Below are 22,294 nucleotides of genomic sequence, written 5' to 3' on the forward strand. Positions count from 1 at the left end.
AGACAGAGCATGAATGGGGAAGGGGCAGAGAGAGAGGAAGACACAGAATCTGAAACAGGCTCCAGGCTCTGAGCTGTCAGCCCAGAGCCTGACGCGGGGCTCGAACTCACGGACCGCGAGATCATGACCTGAGCCAAAGTCGGCCGCTTAACCGACTGAGCCACCCAGGCGCCCCACACACAAATATATATATAAACACACACACACACATATACATATAATGGAGTATTACTCAGCCGTCAAAAGAATGAAACCTTGCCATTTGCAGTGGTGTAGAGGGAACTAGGGTGTATTATGCTGAGCGAAATTAGTAAGTCAGATTAAGAAAGATACCATATGATTTCACTCATATGTGGAATTTAAGAAACAGATGAACATATGGTGGTGGGGGGAAGAGAGGTAAACAAACTGTGAGAGACCCTTAAAGATCGAAAATGAAAGAACAAACTGAGACTTGCTGGAGGGAGGTGGGTGGAGGATGGGCTTGATGGGTGAAGTGTAGTAAGCAGGGACCTTGTTATGATGAGCACTGGGTGTTATACGTGATAAGTCACTGGATTCTACTCCTGAAACCAATACTGCACTGTATGTTAACTGACTAGAATTTAAACAAAAAGTTGGAGAAAAAATAAAATAAAACAAAGATACAAAAATAAACTGGCCTCTAATGATGTTTGTGGATGCTTTGCTTCCAGCGAAGATTCCAACAGGACCAATTACGAATCCTCTGAGGACTTGAGAGGTCAATGCCTTACCAAATCCTGCCCGTTGTGAATGTCTATTTAAATATTTCTCTAGAGTCAATGAAGAATTACAGGAGATTTAAGTAAATGACAACAGCCAAGCACGTTAACTAATAGACTTAAGGTCTATATGGGAGACACTGTTCCCACCCTTAGGGTTAAAAGGAGAGCTTAAATCAGGAATAGAAAGAATTCTCACCACACTGTTCATGGACTTCTTGGGAAACATAAATTTGGCAGGATTTGGGGAAAAAAACAACATCCAATCAACGGGATCTGATGCACTTATACATTTAATAATTTCATACACTCGCTTTTTCTGATTTGAAGAATTTTTCATTGTTCCCATTGTTTTTAATACAGACTGAACACAGTTCTGAGATCTGAAAAACTTATGTGTTTTGGAGATGTGTTTATACTTCCACAGGAGGCCAAGAACGTGAATAGCAATTAAATCTAGAGCCACTGCAGTTTCCTAACTCAAACAGCCCATTTTCTGAGTAAATTCAGATGGATAATGGGAACGAAAATAAATGAAAATGTCCAAGACTGGAAGAGCTGTCTAGAGAGAGAATTCCAGTGTCCCACTTGTTAGTTTATAGAGTGCATTTGCAGCTGGGGGGCTATGCCCCCAGGGGAAGAAAACAATGACTGACTTCAATCTAAAAACTGGAATTCACACTCAACTAGATCCAGGTCAGTAATAACTAAATCTTTTTCCCCAAATTTTGAGAGTTAACTTAATTAAGCCAAATTATTTTCACTGAATAGGTTTTACAATTAGATTCTTTGAACTGAAGGTAATCTTATTCTCTAAAAATGAATTTGAGCTTGATGACATGAAAATAGCAGTAGAAAACACGATCTGTGATGCTGCCAGACGAGGCGCTTTTGAGAGCGTCTTTTAAGACATCTTTTAAGACGTCTTTTAAGCGTCTTTTGAGAGTCTTTTAAGGTCACTGTAACAACATTGTGGTCAACGTGTATGTAGAAATAGATTGCTTCGGTAGGTTTTATATGTGATTATTTGAAATTGTTTCCCCTTTTCGTGACTTCCATGTTGCCACATTGAAGTTAGAATTTGTGAATTAAATTAAGAATGATTAGGCACATAGTTACCACCTATAGGAGCCCTGGGTAGAGAAGAAACGACTAAAGAGACAGCGTTCTGTAAAACTAAAGATAAAGATATCCTTCCTCACCTTTATGGAAGCTGAATGATCATGATGCTGGTTTCTGTGTCCAGAAAGTTTTGAGGAAAAATATGTTATGTTTTTTGGCAGGGATTTGAGAAAGGAGAAAAAGAGGGGGAGAAGGAATAAGATATCCTGTGATCTTTTGTAACATGGAATCACTTTTGAAAATCCATGTACAGATCATTAAAAAAAAAAAAAGAATATATGCTTGTATATATTCCACTTTTTCCACCAATTAGCAGTGAAAATTTCAAATTTATCTTAATTGATTAAACTTATGCCAAAAGAAAAAAATTGTATTATCTTAGACGACCTTAACATTTCTGTCTCATCAATAGGAAATCCAGGGAAACTTTATGACTCATCTAATTCCATTTGTAAAATGTGAGTGGTATTATATATCCAATCCAGAGCCTCATTTTTTTATGTAATGAAAGACCAGTTACACAGAAAATCCATTTAAGAAATATTGAGAACTTTTAAGGGAACTTTGTACCAATTGTATATTTATATCCAAAGATGTGGGAAGGGTGACTGTGTAATAGCCATTTGGAGCCAGATACAACATCCAGGGCTACTGAGGAAATGCTGCTCAATGAGCTGTTATGCAGACAGTTCCTTGGCATTTTGAAGAGGGAAAACCCCATCTGCAGCTCTCTGTGTGTACGTGCATTCATTTGACAGAAAGGAATCATACCTCAAAGAACACTGCTGGTACAGATATAGTAAGGCTTGGCACTTTCCTATCTGATATACAGTTGACTTTTTAAAGAATATTGTGTCCATATATCTATAAATATTCGTGCCACTGGGCAAATATAACTTCAAAATAATTGTTATTGACAAACTTTGTCCAAAAACAGAGAAAGAAAGCCACCTGTGAGGGTTTAGACCCAGAAAGAGAGTTTGGAAGTCCATCATAAGTCAACATACATATTAACACTTTGCTTTTATTCTGGTGTTTGTAACATATTGTTAATATTCAATTTATATGAATAAGAGAAATCTAACCTCTTTCTAATCTTCTTTATAACTGTCTCCGAAGTGGCAGGGGTGAGTGGAAGCTGTGGTTCCATCAATCCCAGAGGCCAGGACTACAGAGGTGATGGAAACTTTTAGTGTTGAATTAAACATATTACTCAGAAATTCTGTGATCTCTCCAGATGGACCATGTGCTCACAACCCAAGCTGAATCCATGGAAAGGATGAGCAATGTAACAGAATTCATTTTGCTGGGCTTGACCCAGAATCCAGAACTGCAGAAATTCTTATTTGCTGTGTTGTTAATCACCTACTTGATCACACTGGCAGGTAACCTGCTCATCTCCGTCACCATCTTCATCAGCCCAGCCCTGGGTTCTCCCATGTACTTTTTCCTGTCCTACTTGTCTCTTATAGATGGTTTCTACTCTTCTTCCATAGCACCCAAAATGATCTATGACCTGATCTCTGAGAAGAACACCATCTCCTTCAACGGCTGCATGACTCAGCTCTTTGCAGAACATTTCTTCGCTGGAGCTGAGATCGTGTTGTTAATTGTCATGGCCTATGACCGCTATGTAGCCATCTGTAAGCCCTTGCATTACATGACCATCATGAGCCGACCTGTCTGTGGTTTCTTCGTGGGAATGGCTGGGATTTTAGGCTTTCTTCATGGAGGAATCCAGATTTTGTTCATGGCCCAGTTACCGTTCTGTGGCCCCAATGTTATTGACCATTTTATGTGTGATTTAATACCTCTCCTGGAGCTAGCCTGTACAGACACTCGCACTTTGGGGCCCCTGATTGCTGCCAACAGTGGATCACTGTGTTTGCTCATCTTTTCTATGCTGGTTGCTTCTTATGTCGTCATCCTGCACTCACTGAGGACTCATAGCTCTGAAGGGCGTCGCAAAGCCCTGTCTACCTGCGCCTCTCATGTCACCGTTGTCATCTTATTCTTTGTACCTTGTTCGCTCCTGTACCTGAGACCCGTGACCTCCTTCCCCTCTGACAAAGCTGTGACTGTGTTTTGTACGATAGTCACTCCCATGCTGAACCCTTTAATCTACACCCTCAGAAATGCAGAAGTGAAAAATGTCATGAGGAAACTCTGGGGGCAAATAATGAAAAACAGCGATAAATGAAGTTTGTGATTAGAGTCTTTACCTAAAAATATCTAGTGGTGATTTATAGACATTTATTCCCTTTCTTAAATAAATAGAGATTTATTTCCCTGATCAAACTCGGGGCAGTCAATTTTGCTGCCTGGATCAGATTTCTTCAGGAGCACGTATGTCGTGGGCAGGGTCGACATACCCATTAAGACACAGTAGGCATGGTGCCTAGGGCCTACAATAATTTTAGGAGCCTTTGAAATGTTCAATTTCTTTTAAAATAAGGAAACAATGAATGTAATCCAAATCCAACTTGGACTATAGTCATCTTTATATCAATGGAGTTATAAAATATAATTTTTAATATTTTTAATGGAGGAGGAGGGCTCATGAGGACAAAATTACCAGTAGGCCACAGAAGTCATAATGTTGCCCTGATCGGAGGTGTGAAACAGATCAGTGTCAATAGTCCTGAACACTCTTTACAGCCAGTGCTACAGCTAGAATGAAGTTTTAGTTTAAAAGACAAAAAGAAACTGCATGTGAAAAAAAGTATTCAACAGCAGGGAGTCTTCAAGTACTTTCATCCAAGTATACTTTTTCTTATCGTAGTAAATTTAAGAGGTTCAGAGATGTTCTCTCACCACAGCAATAAAAATCTCTTTACTTATCACAATCCCAAGAAGAGAATACTGGCACACAAAGGTACCTTTTGAGAAATTACATTGCCACCATTTTCTGTAATATACAATGGTCTGCAGAAACAATTGGAGGAAAAATTGGCTGGTGCAAAAGAAATATAATTGATCAAGTCTGTAGAGTTAAGGCAGAAATTACCTGTACATTAAAGTCATGTTTTTTTTCATGTTTATTTATTTTTTGAGAGAGAGCACAAGTGAAGGAAGGGAAGAGAAAGAGGGAGATACAGAATCTGAAGTAGGATCCAGGCTCGGAGCTGTCAGTGCAGAGCCCGACGCGGGGCTCGAACCCATGAACTCTGAGATCATGACCTGAGCCAAAGTCAGACACTTAACTGACTGAGCCACCCAGGTGCCCCTAAAGTTGTCTTTTAGATGTGGACAAAGGAAACGATGACTTTGAACAGCTGTGGCAGGAAATTACCAGTGATATATGAACCAACTTTGTGTAGCAAAACCGAACAACAATGACCACAGATCCAGATTATAGAAAAGAATTCATAACATGTACATAATGAAATTCTAAGAGAGATTCAGAAATAGTCAGATGATTTGAAATCAAAGATTAAGAGCTTTAGATCAAATAGGCTTGATTTCTCATCTTGTCTGCTGCGTTAATTAGCCTTGTAAATGGAAGCAAGTTACTTCATCTCTCTACTGATTTTTTTGGCCTGTAAAATGGACAAAAAACATTACATACTTTCTTAAATTGTAAGCATTAAATGATTTCGGTTGAAAAAAAAAAAAGAGTCAGCTGAAAATTAGTGAAATTGCTCAGACACGGTTACAGCCTTCAGAGATGTCACCAGCACAGAAAGTGTGCCAGGGACTACAGTTGCTCACCAGAGCCCAAGAACACCGCCACTTTCATTCACCAACCATGATCACAGGAGGACCAAACATCTGTACTTCAGCCGCAGCCCCACGTTACTTCAAAATAAGTCATAAATGGCATCCACTTATGAGTAGGGACAGCATAATGGTGAGTTACCATCCCAGCAAGGAAACTAACAGGACCGGTGAGGATCTCTGGACACTAGAAGCTAGCCCACCACCGACTCCCTATTCTGGAATAAAAATGCCCTTAAACATCTCTGCAGTTACAAATAGGGGAGCCGGTTGGAGCGATTGTGAGATGCCTGAGCAGAACTTATTTCAAATGCTCTCACTAATGAGGGACCCTGTGCTCTGAAAAACGGAGAAGGGAGAGCCCAGCGGCAGTGACCAACAGACCTATCTCTGTACAGAGCCTGCGACGCCCAAGGAAGAGCTCAGAAACTTGACCTCAGAAGGTGATTTCACAATCAGGGATTCGAATATCGTGTGATGCTGACATTTCTCATGTTCTCAGAACTTTATATCAGGTCAGATCTCACTCTATATGCAGGCCTTCAAAAAATGTTTTTCCAAAACAAACAAGCAGACTCTTTTTTAAAAATGTATTTATTTTTGAGAGAGAGCATGCGTGAGTGAGAGAGGGGCAGAAAGAGAGGGAGACAAGGAATCCCAAGCAGGCTCCTCACTGTCGCTGCAGAGCCTGATGCGGGGCTCAAACCCACAAACTGTGAGATCGTGACCAGAGCTGAAATCAAGAGTCAGACACTTAACAAAATGAGGCGCCCAAGTGCCCAGAAACAAGCAGACTCTTAAGAAAACAAAGTGGTAGTTGCCAGAAGGGAGATGGGTGGGGGAAGGGTGATATAGGTACAGGGGATAAAAGGCACAAACCTCCAGCTATAAATAAGTCACGGGGATGAAAAGTACAGCATAGGAATATAATCAATAATATTGCAATACTGTTGTATGGTGACAGATGGTGACCATGCTTACTGTGGTGAGCACTGAGTAATGTACAGAACTGTTGAATCCCTGTTGTATACCTGAAACTAATATAACATTGTATTCCAGTTATTCTTCAACAGTAAATTATAAAAAACAGATGTTTGCCATAGTTTCCTGTGAGTGACCAACTTGTAAATATATGCAAGAAATAGGTATGTTTAAAATGTCAAACTTCGGGGCGCCTGGGTGGCGCAGTCAGTTGAGCGTCCGACTTCAGCCAGGTCACGATCTCGCGGTCCGGGAGTTCGAGCCCCGCGTCGGGCTCTGGGCTGATGGCTCGGAGCCTGGAGCCTGTTTCCGATGCTGTGTCTCCCTCTCTCTCTGCCCCTCCACCGTTCATGCTCTGTCTCTCTCTGTCCCAAAAATAAATAAACGTTGAAAAAAAATAAAATAAAATAAAATAAAATAAAATAAAATAAAATAAAATAAAATAAAATGTCAAACTTCTCTTTTAAAGATCTAGCTGTCATTCCCAAGAAAGATGGGATGGAATAGGAACAAGTAAAAATAAGGAGGACGATTCTCATGAGGATGATGGTGATGACAGCTTATGTTTATTGAGCACCTTCTGTGAATAACATCCTGACCTAAGGACTCATTTTATGTTTTGGAGGCAACAAATTTCTGCCATTCTTTCTTTCGTCAATTTATTTTAGCCCTCAAATTGTGGGACTTCCCACTTTTGAAACAATTCATAATTTGAACACAATGGTGACCCTACCCACAGGATGGTGTGAACAGCAATAAAACAATTCTAGTATATAATTGTGACAGGTTTTTCCATTTTGACTGCTTACTAGGTGCAAAGTGTTTTGTATTCACATTTTGTTATTCAATTCTCACTCCAGCCCTGTAACGGCAATGATTTCCCTGTTTCATGAATTAGGAAGCCATGGGTTGGAGAGGGTAATTATATAGCTCAAGATCAATTAGCTAAAATTTGCTTGAATCCGGGGCGCCTGGGTGGCTCAGTCAGTTGAGCGTCCGACTTCGGCTCAGGTCATGATCTCGCGGTTTGTGAGTTCAAGCCCCACATCGGGCTCTGTGCTGACAGCTCAGAGCCTGGAGCCTGCTTCCGATTCTGTGTCTCGCTCTTTCTCTGCCCCTCCCCTGCTCACGCTCTGTCTCTGTCTGTCTCAAAAATAAAACATTAAAAATAATTTAAAAATATAAATAAATAAATAAATAAATAAATAAATAAATAAATAAAATTTGCTTGAATCAGAATTCATATCTAAGCCTGTCTGACCCACAGCCTCTGTGTGTTACCAAAGCCATTTTGTATCTCTTTAACATAACCAGACAACAAACTAAAATTTTTATTCTAATATTTGGAATTTTCCTCTTGAAACCATTTGGCCTCCATTGTTTGAACTCTTTTGAGGGAGTCTGTAACTGCAGAGTCCAACTCTTTTGAAAGTGGACTTGCCTTCATAGATAGGCCAGGCTGAAAATGTACGAGTCCACAAAGAACCAGCTAAGCACTGGTCAATAATTTGTAACCACGTGAGTGTTTTGATTCCCACATAACAGGAAATTTCTTTGCAATTATTTTTTCCTCCATCTGCAATAGTCTGTACATAAAGGAGTGGCTTGTGCCTTATATAGTAGTACTTTCCTCTAATAGATAAAAAATAGTAAATATGTTTGATATGAATATGTACTCATCCTGCTGTCATCTATTAAAAAGGAAAAACTTCACTGAGGGAAGAAAGTTCAAGAGGTGACAAACTATTTTTTAATTAATTTTACCTGGTACTTTTTACTTTTTATTATGATTGTTATTTTTATTTTGTCTATTTTGAGAGAGAGAGAGAGAGAGTGAAAGAGAATCCCAAGCAGGCTCCGTGGCAGGGCTTGAACTCACAAACCATGAGATCATGACCTGATTTCCCTGTTTCATGAATTAGGAAACAAAGGGTTGGAGCCAAAATCAAGAGTGAACGCTCAACCAACTGAGCCACCCAAAGGCCCCAAAATACTACTTTTTTTTTCTTAATGTTTTTATTTATTTTTGAGACAGAGAGAGACACAGCATGAGCAGGGAAGGGGCAGAGAGAGAGGGAGACACAGAATCGGAAGCAGGCTCCAGGCTCTGAGCCATCAGCACAGAGCCCACTGCGGGGCTCGAACTCACAGACTCTGAGATCATGACCTGAGCCAATGTCGGACACTCAACCGACTGAGCCACCCAGGCGCCCCCAAAATACTACTTTTTTAAGTAGCTTGCCAGTACTAACAATAAGCTGTGGAATAAAATCTCACATGCAGTTCTGTTTTGACACCACATGGATATTTTCAACAGTACTTAAAATTTGGAAGCTTATACTAGCTCCAGCCTTTCTTCTTCTGCTGCCCGCTGGCAGGGGCACCATCATTTATTAGATGCCAATCAACCTGTCAGGTGCTGTGGTCTTCACGCACATGGTACTTTCACAAGGGCATGCACTAAGGATTAAAATGCTTATTCTTGGACATGGAAACCAAGGATCCGAAAAGTTTAAGATGGCTTATAAGTGAACAAAGAAATCATTTAGCCCCAGAGGGTACGCTTTAGGATGGCAGAGGCTTAACCAAGTTAATAGAAGACTGGAGGGAGGAGGTGGAGGAGGAGGAAAAGCTGACAACCAGGATATCTACCAAAACACTGATGGCAACTCTCACTGGGTAATGTCTTATAGGTGGATTTACACATGCATGTGTGTGTGTGTGTGTGTGTGTGTGTGTGTGCGCACATGTGTGTATTGTTCACCTTTGTTTTCCTACATTCTGAATTTTAAAATAAATATGTATTTGGGGAGAAAGAGGTTTTATCATAGACTCCAAGATGGAGACACCGCTACCTTTGTGAACAAGATTAGTTATAATTTTGAAATCATATAGAAAACTTCTGGTGATATTTATTCATGTATTTATTCTAGCAAGTTGAAATGTTTTCAGAAATAAGCAGCACTTGTAAGTTGGTTGGGCCATTATTAATCATGACTCAGACAATAAAAACAAGGGATTAAAAAAAAGTGGGGGGAGCACTTGGATCAATTCATTATGCTAGTTGGTAACTGTACTAAAAGGTGCTTATCAAATTTCAACTGAAGTAAGTATGCTTTTCTAGAAAGTCTCCTTTAGATAAAATTGTGGCAAATTCGAGAAAACAATAGGCTGTTTTTAGTGACCCTCACCATGGTTTCATATTTATTAGCTAATTGGAATACAGGCTCAATCATACTTTTATTATCTTAACAGCAGAAATGAATAGGTATAAAGTTCAAGGTCTCGTTATACCTAGTTTTTTAAATTTTTTTTAACATTTATTTATTGTTGAGAGACAGAGAGAGACAGAGCATGAGCAGGAGAGGGGCAGAGAGAGAGGGAGACACAGAATCTGAAACAGGCTCTGAGCTTTCTGCTGTCAGCACAGAACCCAATGCGGGGCTCAAACCCACAAACCACAAAATCATGACCTGAGCCGAAGCCGGACCTGAGCCACCCAGGCACCCCTCATTATACGTAATTTTTTAACTAGACTATCAGAATGGGACAAAATGAAAGAAGGCAACATTTATTTTCCCTAAGAACTCGGCAACTGTTATTTTTGTGAGACATAGAAGTTTGAGGGTAAAGCAATAACTATTTCCTAATGAGCTCCTGAATCAGTTCTTGGAGACTAATTGTGCATACTTATAGTAGACAAACTTTCATATTAACTTCTAGTTTCTTTTTTGGTACAAGCATAAAAAGTGAGTATGTTGCAGCACGGTGAATTACATACTGTGAAACAAAAGCATTTTGGAAATTATGAGAGCCTACACTCTTAAAGAATGAAGCCTGAGAAAGGGTCTCATCAGAGTTCATAAAACTAGGAAAAGAACAGAGCAAACACGGATGTACATTTCAGATTCCAGAACCCCAGCATCCCTTGGAATCTGAAACAGGGAGTTAGGAAAAATAATCACTGGCCAAAAACAAAGTCATCTACTCTAAGCACAGCATTATTTTCACACCTAGCAGAGATAGAAAAGTGAAGGAAGGCAGCCTCTGTATGGAAGATTAGGGAAAGGTTGAGGAACATATAAAATAAAACGTTGTGGGAACATGTGCCAGAAACTGGATTCTGAATTTGACATCGATTTTCTAATTTAATTCTCACAGTAACACTTTAGATATGTATTATCTATATCTTTATTTTAAAGACAGGCATCAGAGGCTGCTAGATATTTAGTCACTTTCTCAAGGTCGTGCCACAAGTAAGAACGGGAAATAGGACAGAAACTCAGGTTGATCTGTCTCCAGAGTGAAGGTCTTCTAGAACAGCAGCTATGCCAGGGATGTCATACAGGGTGATAAGAAGGAAGAGAAGCCTGCCTGGATGCATACAGACTGCTAGCCACAGCTAAGCAAGAAGTTATTTGCCTTACGTTGTATTTTGCCTCACATTTCTACAGCTCCATTATCACACATAGTGGAATGATACACCATGGATCGCTAGTGAAAGAGCTGAATGACGGACCAAAAACAACCGATTTGGGGTATTGGCTTAGGTACTTCACAGCCAGATAACCTTGATTAACCAATCACATCAAGAGACAAAGTTTCTTCATTTCTAAAACAGGGATAATAATGATCCATGCCACATACGTCTTATGCCGTCGTTTTATAACCAAACTAGGCAATTCAGGTAAAAAGACTAAACCCTAAAAGCCTATGAAGATGAACAGATAGACATAACGGAATAAGGTGATATTCAGCAGTCAGAACGAGTTTTGGTTTGTTACACTTACAGAAATAAAGTCATTTCTACTTCCTGCTTTACCACTCATTACATACATGTAGTTTCTTACTGAACGAAGAGCTTTCTCATGGCATTTTTCACGTCTTCATTTCTCAGGGTGTAAATGAGTGGATTCAGCATAGGCGTCAGAATACCATAAAATACTGCCATGTTTTTGTCCATGGACCAAGTAGACGATGGCCACATATAAGTAAATATACAAGGCACAAAGAACAGGGCAACAACAGTGAAGTGGGCCCCACAGGTGGAGAGAGCTTTGCGCCTCCCCTCGGCACCGTGGCACCTCAAGGAACGCAGGATGACAATGTAGGAGGCAGCCAGCATGAGGAAGTTCAACAGGCAGATCACACCACTGTTGGCCACCACCAGGACGCCAATGACATATGTGTCGGTGCAGGCGAGCTCCAGCAAGGGGTACAGGTCGCAGACAAAGTGATTGATCACATTAGGCCCACAGAAGGGCAGCTGAAGGACCAGGAGGAGCTGAACCAGTGAATGCAGGAAGCCCCCCAGCCAAGCCACCCCCACCAGCAGGGCACAGAGATGCTTGGTCATGGTGGTCGTGTAGTGCAGAGGCTCGCAGATGGCCACGTAGCGGTCATAGGCCATGACCGTGAGCAGAATAATCTCAACACCTCCCAAGAAATGGGCCCCAAAGAGCTGAGCCATGCAACCCGCAAAAGAGATGGCTCTCCCCTCACACAAGGAGTCCGCAATGAGTTTAGGGGCCATAGAGGAAGAATAACAGGTATCAATAAAGGACAGATTGGCCAAGAAAAAATACATGGGGGAAGCCAGGGTGGGACTGGAGGTAATGGTGACCACAATGAGCATGTTGTCACACATGGTGACCACATAGATGATAAAAAAAACCACAAAGAGGACTCTCTGTATCTCTGGCTTCTGTGAGAGTCCCAGCATGAAAAACTCTGTGATATTGTGTGGCATTTCCATATAGCCCAAGGACAATGAGAATGCAGGTACGGTATTGCCTATAAAGTCAAGAGAAAAACACAACCATAAGAGAACTAATTACAGGGTGGGGGAAGGTGCTTCCAGATTTTCTTCAGACACACTCGCTTCCCTTTGTCCCTCTTAACTCTTTCCATTCCAATATTTTTGTATCAATTCACTTTGTTAACCACAAAATATGAGCATATGCCTATTGTTGACTTTTGCATCACTGGGCAGTAGATTTCTAAGCTCTTACATGAAAACAACTAAATATTAGTTTCATTACTGCTAAAACTGAACATTTGGCAGACCATGATTTTCCACTACAGTATGCCTCTGACAATTTTCAGGATGGTTCCACATAGATGCAATGGCACCTGAGAAAACCATGAACATTTAGGATCTCCTGAAAACTCTGCATGTTTAGTCCACATCCTTTGAATTCAGTCTTTCTTCTTGAACTTTTCAATGAAGCTTGCTACACTTTCTGTCAGTGTTTCTTTTTTTTTTTAATTTTTTTTTCAATGTTTATTTATTTTTGGGACAGAGAGAGACAGAGCATGAACGGGCGAGGGGCAGAGAGAGAGGGAGACACAGAATCGGAAACAGGCTCCAGGCTCCGAGCCATCAGCCCAGAGCCCGACGCGGGGCTCGAACTCACGGACCGCGAGATCGTGACCTGGCCGAAGTCGGACGCTTAACCGACTGTGCCACCCAGGCGCCCCTCTGTCAGTGTTTCTGATGGCAACACAAACCGATGTAAAACAGAAGCAAATCTGAGACAAGCTGATTGGCTGCAGCTGAAGACCTCCCCAACTTCCTGGTTCTTTCCCTGCTCACCCCTCCCACTCAGAACCCGTGCTGTGGGCAGCATCATGTCCAGGAGGCCAAACTTAAATTACTCTTGCCCCCTTGCTTTACACGTTTTATATGCTTCTGGTTTTGCTTTCCCTGGGCTCAGTGAAATCCTTCTAGTTAAAAGCTACTAGTCCTTCCGCATCTGTAGGAAGGACTTCCTTTAAAGTAAAAGTTTGTTGAGCATCTGTGGAAGATTCTATTAAGTACTGAGTATCTGCCTATTCACTAAAGGAAGCTCCAGGGGCAGGAAGAACAGATGCTCCCTCTTAACCAGCTACAAGGTAGAATATTCCTACTCACCCTTTCTTCTCTTAGTGATAGTAAGAAAATGCCTATGCCTACCCTGGTTTTAAACAAAAACCTGGGGCACCTGGGTGGCTCAGTCAGTTAAGCGTCCAACTTTGCCTTAGGTCATGATCTCGTGGTTCGTGGGTTTGAGCCCCGCATAGGGCTCTGTGCTGACAGCTCAGATCCTGGAGCCTGCTTCGGATTCTGTGTCTCCCTCTCTCTCTGCCCCTCACCCCCCACTTATTCCCTCTCTCTCTCTCTCTGTCTCTCTCTCTCTCAAAAATAAACATTTATAAAAAATTTTAAACAAAAAACTGACACTAAGCCTACCCACCAGCAATCTATTACTCTCCTGGAAACATAGGCCTCCTTAAAGTAGCTAAATCTTCCAGCTTGCTGGAAACCTGATGTTCAGTATGATAAGAATTAAGGGAGAACGTTTAAGTGTCAGAGGAAGAGACAGCCAGATATACGAGATATAAGAAATACTGGGGAGTAGATTCCTGGGTTGATCTGGAAGCTGCCCCCTCCTTTTCTCTCTCCCAGTTTTAGTTCAAGAAGGCAAAGTTGCTTCTGTAAGTGACGAGTCAAATGGGGACCTTTTCAGAGTAAAACGTGATGGCCAAGAACACAGACAGGGGTGATAAGAGCAAATCCCTGGGTCGCATGCAGTTTTTGCCAAGCACGTTCCTAAGTGCTTTACGTATATCAGCTCGTTTAATCCTCACATCATCCCCTTGAAGTAGACTGCTGTTTTCACCCCCCTTTTGCAGAGGAAGAAAGTGAAACACATATGAGCAACCCACAGAAGCATGCTCAGCTAGGAAGTGGCCGAGCTGGGGCTTGCACCCAGGCAGTCTTACTATATAGATGCTGTGGGCTTCACCGCACTATACTGTCACGGAGGCTTATCCGGGTGTGAATCCTTCCTCTGCCTTCCTCTGCGAACAACTTCTCAAAGCCTCAATCTTCTTATTTATAAAATGAAAATGGGAGCGCCTGGGTAGCTCAGTCAGTTAAGTGTCCAACTTTGGCTCAGGTGATGATCTCACAGTTTGCGGGTTCGAAGCCCGCGTCAGGCTCTGTGCTGACAGCTCAGAGCCTGGAGTTTGCTTTGGATTCACTCTCTCCCTCTCTCTCTGCCCCTCCTCCACTCAGGCGCTCGCTCGCGCTCTCTCTCTCTCTCTCTCTCTCTTAAAAATAAACATTTTAGGGGCGCCTGGATGACTCAGTCGGTTGAGCGGCGGACTTCGGCTCAGGTCGTGATCTCGCGGTCTGTGAGTTCGAGCCCCGCGTCGGGCTCTGTGCTGACAGCTCGGAGCCTGGAGCCTGTTTCAGATTCTGTGTCTCCCTCTCTCTGACCCTCCCCTGTTCATGCTCTGTCTCTCCCTGTCTCAAAAATAAATAAAACGTTAAAAAAATAAATAAACATTTTTAAAATTTAATAAATAGATAAAAATAAAATGAAAACAAAAGAACTGCTATACCTTGAAGTTGCAGAGAGCAGTAAATGATAACAGGGCATGCCGGGTGTTTGTACAGAGCCTGGATGCAATATACATTCAAAAATGGCATCTCTAAAATCACCATCATTAACACCATGGACAACAAACTCATTATGTGGCTTAAATACCCAAGGACCTAAGTGGATACGTTCAAAACTAAATTAGTTATATTGAATATAGCTAATTATATTCAAAACTATAATATTATAAATATTTTAAAAAATGAGCTAATACTGATCCCCATACAGAACACAATAGAGAAAATGCAAATTGGTATGAATAGCACAGAATTCAGCCCAAAAATAAAAATGTTAAGCTGATTCTTCTCTGCAATTTGTGGGAATACAAAATAAATTATTTGTTAAAAAGCTAGCCAGAAAAAAAAAAAAAGTCTCCTGTGAGAAACAAAATTATTGTGTGGAAAGTAATGAGAATTTTAGTAAAATTATCCCACCACAGTTTTGAGTTGCATTTTTCTTTAGTTTTCAAAAACAGATTACAGAAAACTTACATTGACTGGATCTGAGGACAACAACAGGTCTCCAGGTGTTGTGTTGTGCTTTGTTTTTACCTCCTAACATCACAGAAAGGTGGATCTGGAAGAGTTCTTAAAGGATCATCCAGATCAGCTCCAATGTATCATCCCAAATTTCACTGTTTCATGTGATTAAACTGCTGGATGAGATTAGCATGTTTTATACATTGAGGCAAAGCACAGACGAAGCAGGTGCTATCAATTACCGAAACTCATCTGAGCTGAAGGTTTCTTTTTTTTTTTTTTTGAGATGCGGGGGGTGGGGCAGGGGGAAAGGCTGAGGATCTGAAGCCGGCTCTGAGCTGACAGCATAGAGCCAGATGCGGGGCTTGAACTCACAAGCTGTGACATCATGACCTGAGCCAAAGTCAGACACTCAACCAACTGAGCCACCCAGGCGCCCCTGAAGGTTTCTTACAATAGTACGAAGTGAAAACACAAATGATGGTCATTCATTTACAAGAAGCTGGAATTGTTTTGTCATCCATTTCCCTTTTGTCTGCCTAAGAACCTGATGGGATTTAAAATCATCGTTTCCAATTCTCTATTTTAAAGATGGTGAATTTCAGACTCAGAGAGATCTTAGATATAGATGCACTGAGCCAAGGTCACATGGGTGACCCGTGACAGAGGTGTGGCTGGAACCCAGGTCACACCTCACCCCAGCCTATGCCCTTTCCAATGCAACCACCACTTTCCATTGTCTGCCTTCTTTAGACAGAGTAACCGGTTCATTAACTCTGCTTTCTGCTAAGGATATTCACCAGCACAGTCTCCGAGAAAAGCTTTTTCCTTCCACTGGACAGGGTTTTTATAAGGGAATTGGGAGTGACAGCACAGGGACAGTCAGTGCCATGTGCTTTCTGCCTCTCTAGGGGAGACTAATTCTCCCTCATGGGGATCACTCACTGGAGTTTGTGCCTCGTTCACAGGTCAGAACAACGTTGACACCATCATTTAATTAGTCTCCCGACTACAATTTCGGTCTCACAAGGAAGTGGCTTCTATTGTGCCTCTTACAAGTGCCCAGTATCCTTCTAGTGTCTCAACAGAGAAACTATAAATTGTCAGGAGGAAAGGGGAGTTAGGGTATTTCAGGAACTGACACTGGAGGGTCAGCGTCTTTAGAGAAATTGCTGGCTGAACAACACCAACAAGAATCAACAGCATTTACTGAGCATCTTCTGTGCTCAGAAGGGGGGGCCTTTCATCTCCTCCCTTAAAGCTGAGAGAAGAGTATCACTGTCCTTCATCCATTCCTCTCCTGCGTGGTGTGCCAAAAGACCAAAATGATGTGAATCAGAATTGTACCTCTGCCATTTCAATCATTCAATAAGGATTTTTTTCCAGGCCCACTTAATAACAGATAGTACTTTGCTAAATGTCAGGAGTACCCTGGTGAGTGAGACAGACACAGTCCTTGGCAGCATGGAACTTATATTTACATGGAGCAGTAGCCTCCTCCAAAACAAAGCAGGGGCATAAACAAATAGAATCACCAAATCAAAATCAAATAAATGGAACTGTTGGGTTCATTTTATATATTTTTAACGCTGATAAATACTGACAGAGATGCACATGTAGAATACTTAACTGACGTGTGGGGCAAGTTTTCCTCCATAACATTTTGTAAACGTTTGCCTTCCCAGCACCCTTGCCTGCTTGGCATGTGCTCAGCAATTGCCCAGGGCTGAATGAATCCTATTCTAAGCCTTCCCCCAACCAGTTTCCTGAAAGTTTCTATCAAGAGTCACAACACAGGGAGAATTTAGTCCACTATAAATCCACGTAACCACCTTCGAAAGGCTCATCAACATCACCCAGGGATCCTACTCTATTTCTGTAATCGACACATTTTTCCAATTCTCCGCAAGGACCATTTAAAACCTTCACCTTTGGGGCACCCGGGTGGCTCAGTGGGTTAAGTATCTGACCCTTGATCTCAGCTCAGGTCATGATCTCGTGATTCATGAGTTTGAGCCCTGCAACAAGCTCATTGCTGCCAGTGTGGAGGCTGCTTGGGATTATCTCTCCCTCTCTCCCCCTGTTCATGGTGGGGGAGGGGGCACACATGCACACACACTCTCTCCCTCTCTCAAAATAAATAAATAAACTTTAAATAAATAAAACAAGGGGCACCTGGGTGGCTCAGTCGGTTAAGTGTCCAACTTCAGCTCAGGTCATGATCTCAGGGTTCGTGGGTTCAAGCCCCACGTTGGGCTCTGTGCTGACAGCTCAGAGCCTGGGGCCTGCTTCAGATTCTGTGTGTCTCTCTCTCTTCCCCTCCCCTGCTCAACCTCTGTCTCTCTCTCTCTCTCTCTCAAAAATAAACATTAAAAACATTTTTAATAAAACCTCACTTTCTTCAAAACTCCCTTCCCCAGCTTCCAATCTCTACTCTTGTTTTAAGTCAAGAACTCCTTGGGTCTTGTCTCTTAGAGCTACATTGCAGTCCATGAACTTCTTTCCTTCCTTTCCTCTGCTCTCTTTCACAGCAGCGGGAGCTGCATCATTCTGGACGGCCCCTCCCACTTTCCCTCACCAGTGTTTCACCCAGTAAATCTCTTGCACATCGACTCTGTCTTAGCTTCTGCTTCTCAGAGAACTAGGACTGATGTGGAACATATAAAGACCTCTTACAAATCAATAAGACAAAAGCAACCACATGAGACTGGAACAGCATTTCTGCAAAGAAGCCATCCAGTGGTCAGTAAACATCTTAGGGAGTAGCGTTCCCCTCTTTTATCACCTGACAAATAGGACACAGAAGCACAATAAAATACCACTGCAATCCTTCCCCTACGTGCCTAAAATTAAAAGGACAGTCAATACTGAGTGTTTGTTGTCAATATGGAGGAACAGTATCTCTCGTATGCTGCTGGTGACCATGTATAATAGTTTTCCAAAGTATACATTGGATAAACATAAATATACACATAACCTATGACCCAGAAGCCCTATTCCTAGGTATAAACCCAAGAGAAAGTTATGTAGCCATACGCCGGAAGATACATCACCAAGAATGTCAAGAGACCTATTGGTAACAGCATAAAAGTGTTAACAACTCAAATGTCCATAATTAACAGAATGTATAAAAAAAGGTTGGTATATTTATACAATGGACTAACAGAATGAAAGTAGGTGAATGGCAGATATAAGAACAGGAATCTCACAAACACAATGGTGAGCCAAAGAATTTAGACACAAAAGATTATATTCAGTATGATTGCATTTATTTAAAATGTCAAATAGGCCAATCTAGAGACGGGTACATAGGTGGTAAATGTAAAAAGTATAAAGAAAAGCAAAGAAGGGGCGCCTTGGTGGCTCAGTAGGTTAAGCATCCGACTTCAGCTCAGGTCATGATCTCATGGTCCGTGAGTTCGGGCCCCACGTCAGGCTCTGTGCTGACAGCTCAGAGCCTGGAGCCTGCTTCGGATTCTGTGTCTCCCTCTCTCTCTGACCGTCCCCCATTCATGCTCTGTCTCTCTCTGTCTCAAAAATAAATAAACATTTTAAAAAAATTTTTTAAAAAAGAAAAGAAGTTTTATCATAAAAGTCACATTAGTGTTGACCTTCAAGGGAGAGAAAGAGGTAGGATTGGAAAGAGACATGAGGGATCCTGGAGAGTTAAAAATCTACTTCTGAACTGCTTCACGGTTACATAGGTATTCCACTTTATAATGTAAAGATTTTCTTTGTCTTGGTTTTTTGATTGATTATGATGTGTCTCAGGTGGATTTCATTTTGTTTTAATATTTATTTTTCAGAGAGAGAGAGAGAGAGAGAGAGAGAGAGAGAGAGAGAGAGAGAGAATACGTGGGGGAGGGGCAGAGAGAGAGAGGGAGACACAGAATCCGAAGTAGGCTCCAGGCTCTGAGCTGTCAGCATAGAGCCCAACGCGGGACTCAAACTCATGAACACAAGCTCAACTTCTTATGAGAATATGAGAGAATATGAGATCCTACTTCTAAGCTGTGTTAGTCGGCTTAGCCGACTAAGCCACCCAGGCATCCCTCAGGTGGTTTTCTTTAAGATCATCCAGTTTCAGACTTGCTGAGCTTCCTGAACCTATCAGTTTATATATGTCACCAAATTTTTTTAAATGTATTTCTAAACCATATTGTCTCTCCTCTTTTTCTGAGACTCTAATAATATGGATGTTAGACATTTTGGTATTGTCTCACTAGCCCTGAGACTCTATCCAATATTTTTTATCTTTTTTTTTTCTCTCTGTGGTTCAGACTAGATAATTTCTGTCAATCTACCTTCAAGTTCACCTTTCTTTTATATTTCTACTGTGCCACTGAGCCCAGCCAGAGATTTTTTTTATTCTGGCCACTGAATCTTTTGGTTCTCCATTTTCAATTTCATTCTTTTTTATAATATCCATTTCTTTGCTGACACTTTCTATCTTTCCATCTGTTTCCAGTATGCCTACCCTTACTTATAGGTCATGATTATAATGGTTAAAGTCTTTGAAAATTCCAACATCTGTATCATTGCCTCTGCTGGTCGTATTTTTCCCTTGGCAGGTTGAGATTTCTGCTTCTCCATATACTGGGCAAATTCAGCTTGTATCCTGGATATTTTGAATATCATGTAATGATACTCTATCTTTTTTAAATTGAGAATGTTGGATTTTTTAATTTTAGCAGGCAGTTAACTTTGCTAGTTTCAGGTCCCAATTTCTAACCCATCTTCTGTGGGCTGTGGTTCCAATGTCAGTTCAGTTACCAAATCCGTTGCAGTGTTCTTCAGCTCTGTCCCACATATACGCCACCCAGTGGCCAGTCTGGGACTCGAATAGTGGTCTGTCCTGTAATGCTGGTCTCAAAGACCTTGGTATGCTGCTTGAGTTCAGATCCACGGGTTTGCAGCTTCAAGGCGGAGAGCCCTGGAATTCATACACAACTTAATGAGAGGACTGTCTTGGGCCCTTCCTCTCCTTGATCTCCCTGGTGCCTTTGGCCCTGGAAATTTGGCTTTGGTTGTTTTTTTTTCTCCGTGCTACACACTTCCCACAACGGAGTCTGTGTCAATGGCCAAGATTCAGGAGGACAGAGAGACTAAAAAGGATTTGTTCCAGGCACCTGAGATCACAGCTCCAATGGCCAAATAAAAAGTTTCACTCCCTGAGAGTTTAAGGCACCTGTCACACCACCATTATTACCCTTGTTACTGATTCTCTGCCATCGGATTGTCTGGGGTCTAGGAGAGTAAAAAACAGAAGACAAAAAAAAAAAAAAAAAAAAAAAAAAAGAAGACAGAAAAAGAAAAGGAAAGTATCCACCCCTTCACTCTCTAGCCCACTTGTCTGACCAACAAGAGAAGAGGTTCTCTTGGAGGTCTTCCCACATGTACCCAATGTAGGCGGCAATGAGTTATCAATAAAATGCAGCCCTCAAACGGAATATGGGGGTCACCTGACCAGAGGACCCAAAAGGTTGAAGTTCTAAGACATACGAATGGAAAGCAAAGCCATCCCACAGTAACGAGTGACCAGGAGAAAGCACTTTACCGTGTGGATTAGAGAGAATCAAAGCCTCCCGGATGATATACTGGATAGTGACTTCAGATTTTAAATAAATCTGGGCAAGTTCATATCAGAGATTGACAATAAGGACGTTGATAACAAGAAGCTCACAAGCAGGAAACACAAAATAAAACATGCAGAGGAAGATCAGTAGATAGTAAAGCACTGTGCATTTTGGCAAGATCATACTTGAAAGCAGAATGATACGGATTTAAATTCCAGCTCACTCTTGGCTAAGTAAATCAGCCCCTGTGAATACATTTTCTTCATTTTTAAAAATAAAACCATGTCAACTTCTTATGAGAATATGAGATCCTACTTCTAAGCTGATGCACCAAACCAATGCTCAATTATTTGTGCGCACGCGCGCATGTGTGTGTGTGTGGTCACATGTACACAACGTTTAGATATTTATTGCATAATTTCACAACATACTATAGTTACATTCATTTTAGTGTAAACCTATTCTGTGCACTTCCAGGATTTGAATTCAGTAATTCCTAATTGTATTTGCTGCATTCTCATAGTCCCAAGCTATAGATTATTTCCGGTATTGTTCCAAAACCAACTCATCCCTTCATGGACCCCAATGATGCCCAGAAGGCCCCTGCTTTGGCTCTTCCCTCAGAGCCAAAGAAGCAAACAGGGACTCTCAGAGAAAGGACATTCAACTGCTGCTATCCAAGATGCCGCTTCAAAACTACTTATGGCATAAAAGATTTGGACCACTGTCTAAGAATCCACACGGCAGATAGAGAATATAGATTAGGCTGTGAGGACAATGTCCATCTCAGGGGCAACTGAAGACTGCTCAACCCCTCCCAGTGTCCCCCAGAGTCAGTCTGTGCCTTGTGGTCTTCTGTCCAGGACCCACCCAGTGGAGCAGCCTCTGTCTGGAACATGCCAGATAAAGCTGGTCTTGACCTTTTTTCTGCTGTGGACTCCTGGCAATTTTGTAAGTGTATCAGAATGGGAGGGGGAACATGGGTGGCTCAGTTGGTTAAGCGTCCAACTCTTGATTTCAGGTCAGGTCATGATCTCATGGTTCATGGGTTTGAGCACAGAGCCTGCTTGGGATTCTCTGTCTCCCTCTCTCTCTCTCTGCCCTTCCCCCACTCAAGTTCTAACTCTCTCTCTCTCAAAATAAACAAACATTTTTAAAAACAGCAGAATGTTTTTAAATGGAATAAAATCACATTAAACTCCATTTCAGTAAAATTTCAAAAAAAATTGTAGATAGAATCAGGCATAGGT

At 41.6% G+C, this 22,294-nt stretch overlaps 2 protein-coding genes across 2 annotated transcripts; one reads left to right on the plus strand and one right to left on the minus strand.

Annotated features, from left to right (window-relative positions):
• Positions 1-3,120: 3,120 nt before the first annotated feature.
• LOC121043867 (olfactory receptor 4C45-like) lies at positions 3,121-4,065 on the plus strand. The gene has a single exon (XM_040495867.1). It carries the CDS (start codon positions 3,136-3,138, stop codon positions 4,063-4,065), a length of 930 nt encoding a protein of 309 aa, XP_040351801.1. The 5' UTR covers positions 3,121-3,135.
• Positions 4,066-11,409: 7,344 nt separating this feature from the next.
• On the minus strand, positions 11,410-12,318 carry OR4C3 (olfactory receptor family 4 subfamily C member 3). Its single transcript, XM_040495868.1, has one exon. It carries the CDS (start codon positions 12,316-12,318, stop codon positions 11,410-11,412), a length of 909 nt encoding a protein of 302 aa, XP_040351802.1.
• Positions 12,319-22,294: the final 9,976 nt, after the last annotated feature.

The sequence above is a fragment of the Herpailurus yagouaroundi genome, unplaced genomic scaffold (assembly GCF_014898765.1).
Source record: "Herpailurus yagouaroundi ecotype Mexico unplaced genomic scaffold, PumYag 187, whole genome shotgun sequence".
Lineage (NCBI taxonomy): Eukaryota > Metazoa > Chordata > Mammalia > Carnivora > Felidae > Herpailurus > Herpailurus yagouaroundi.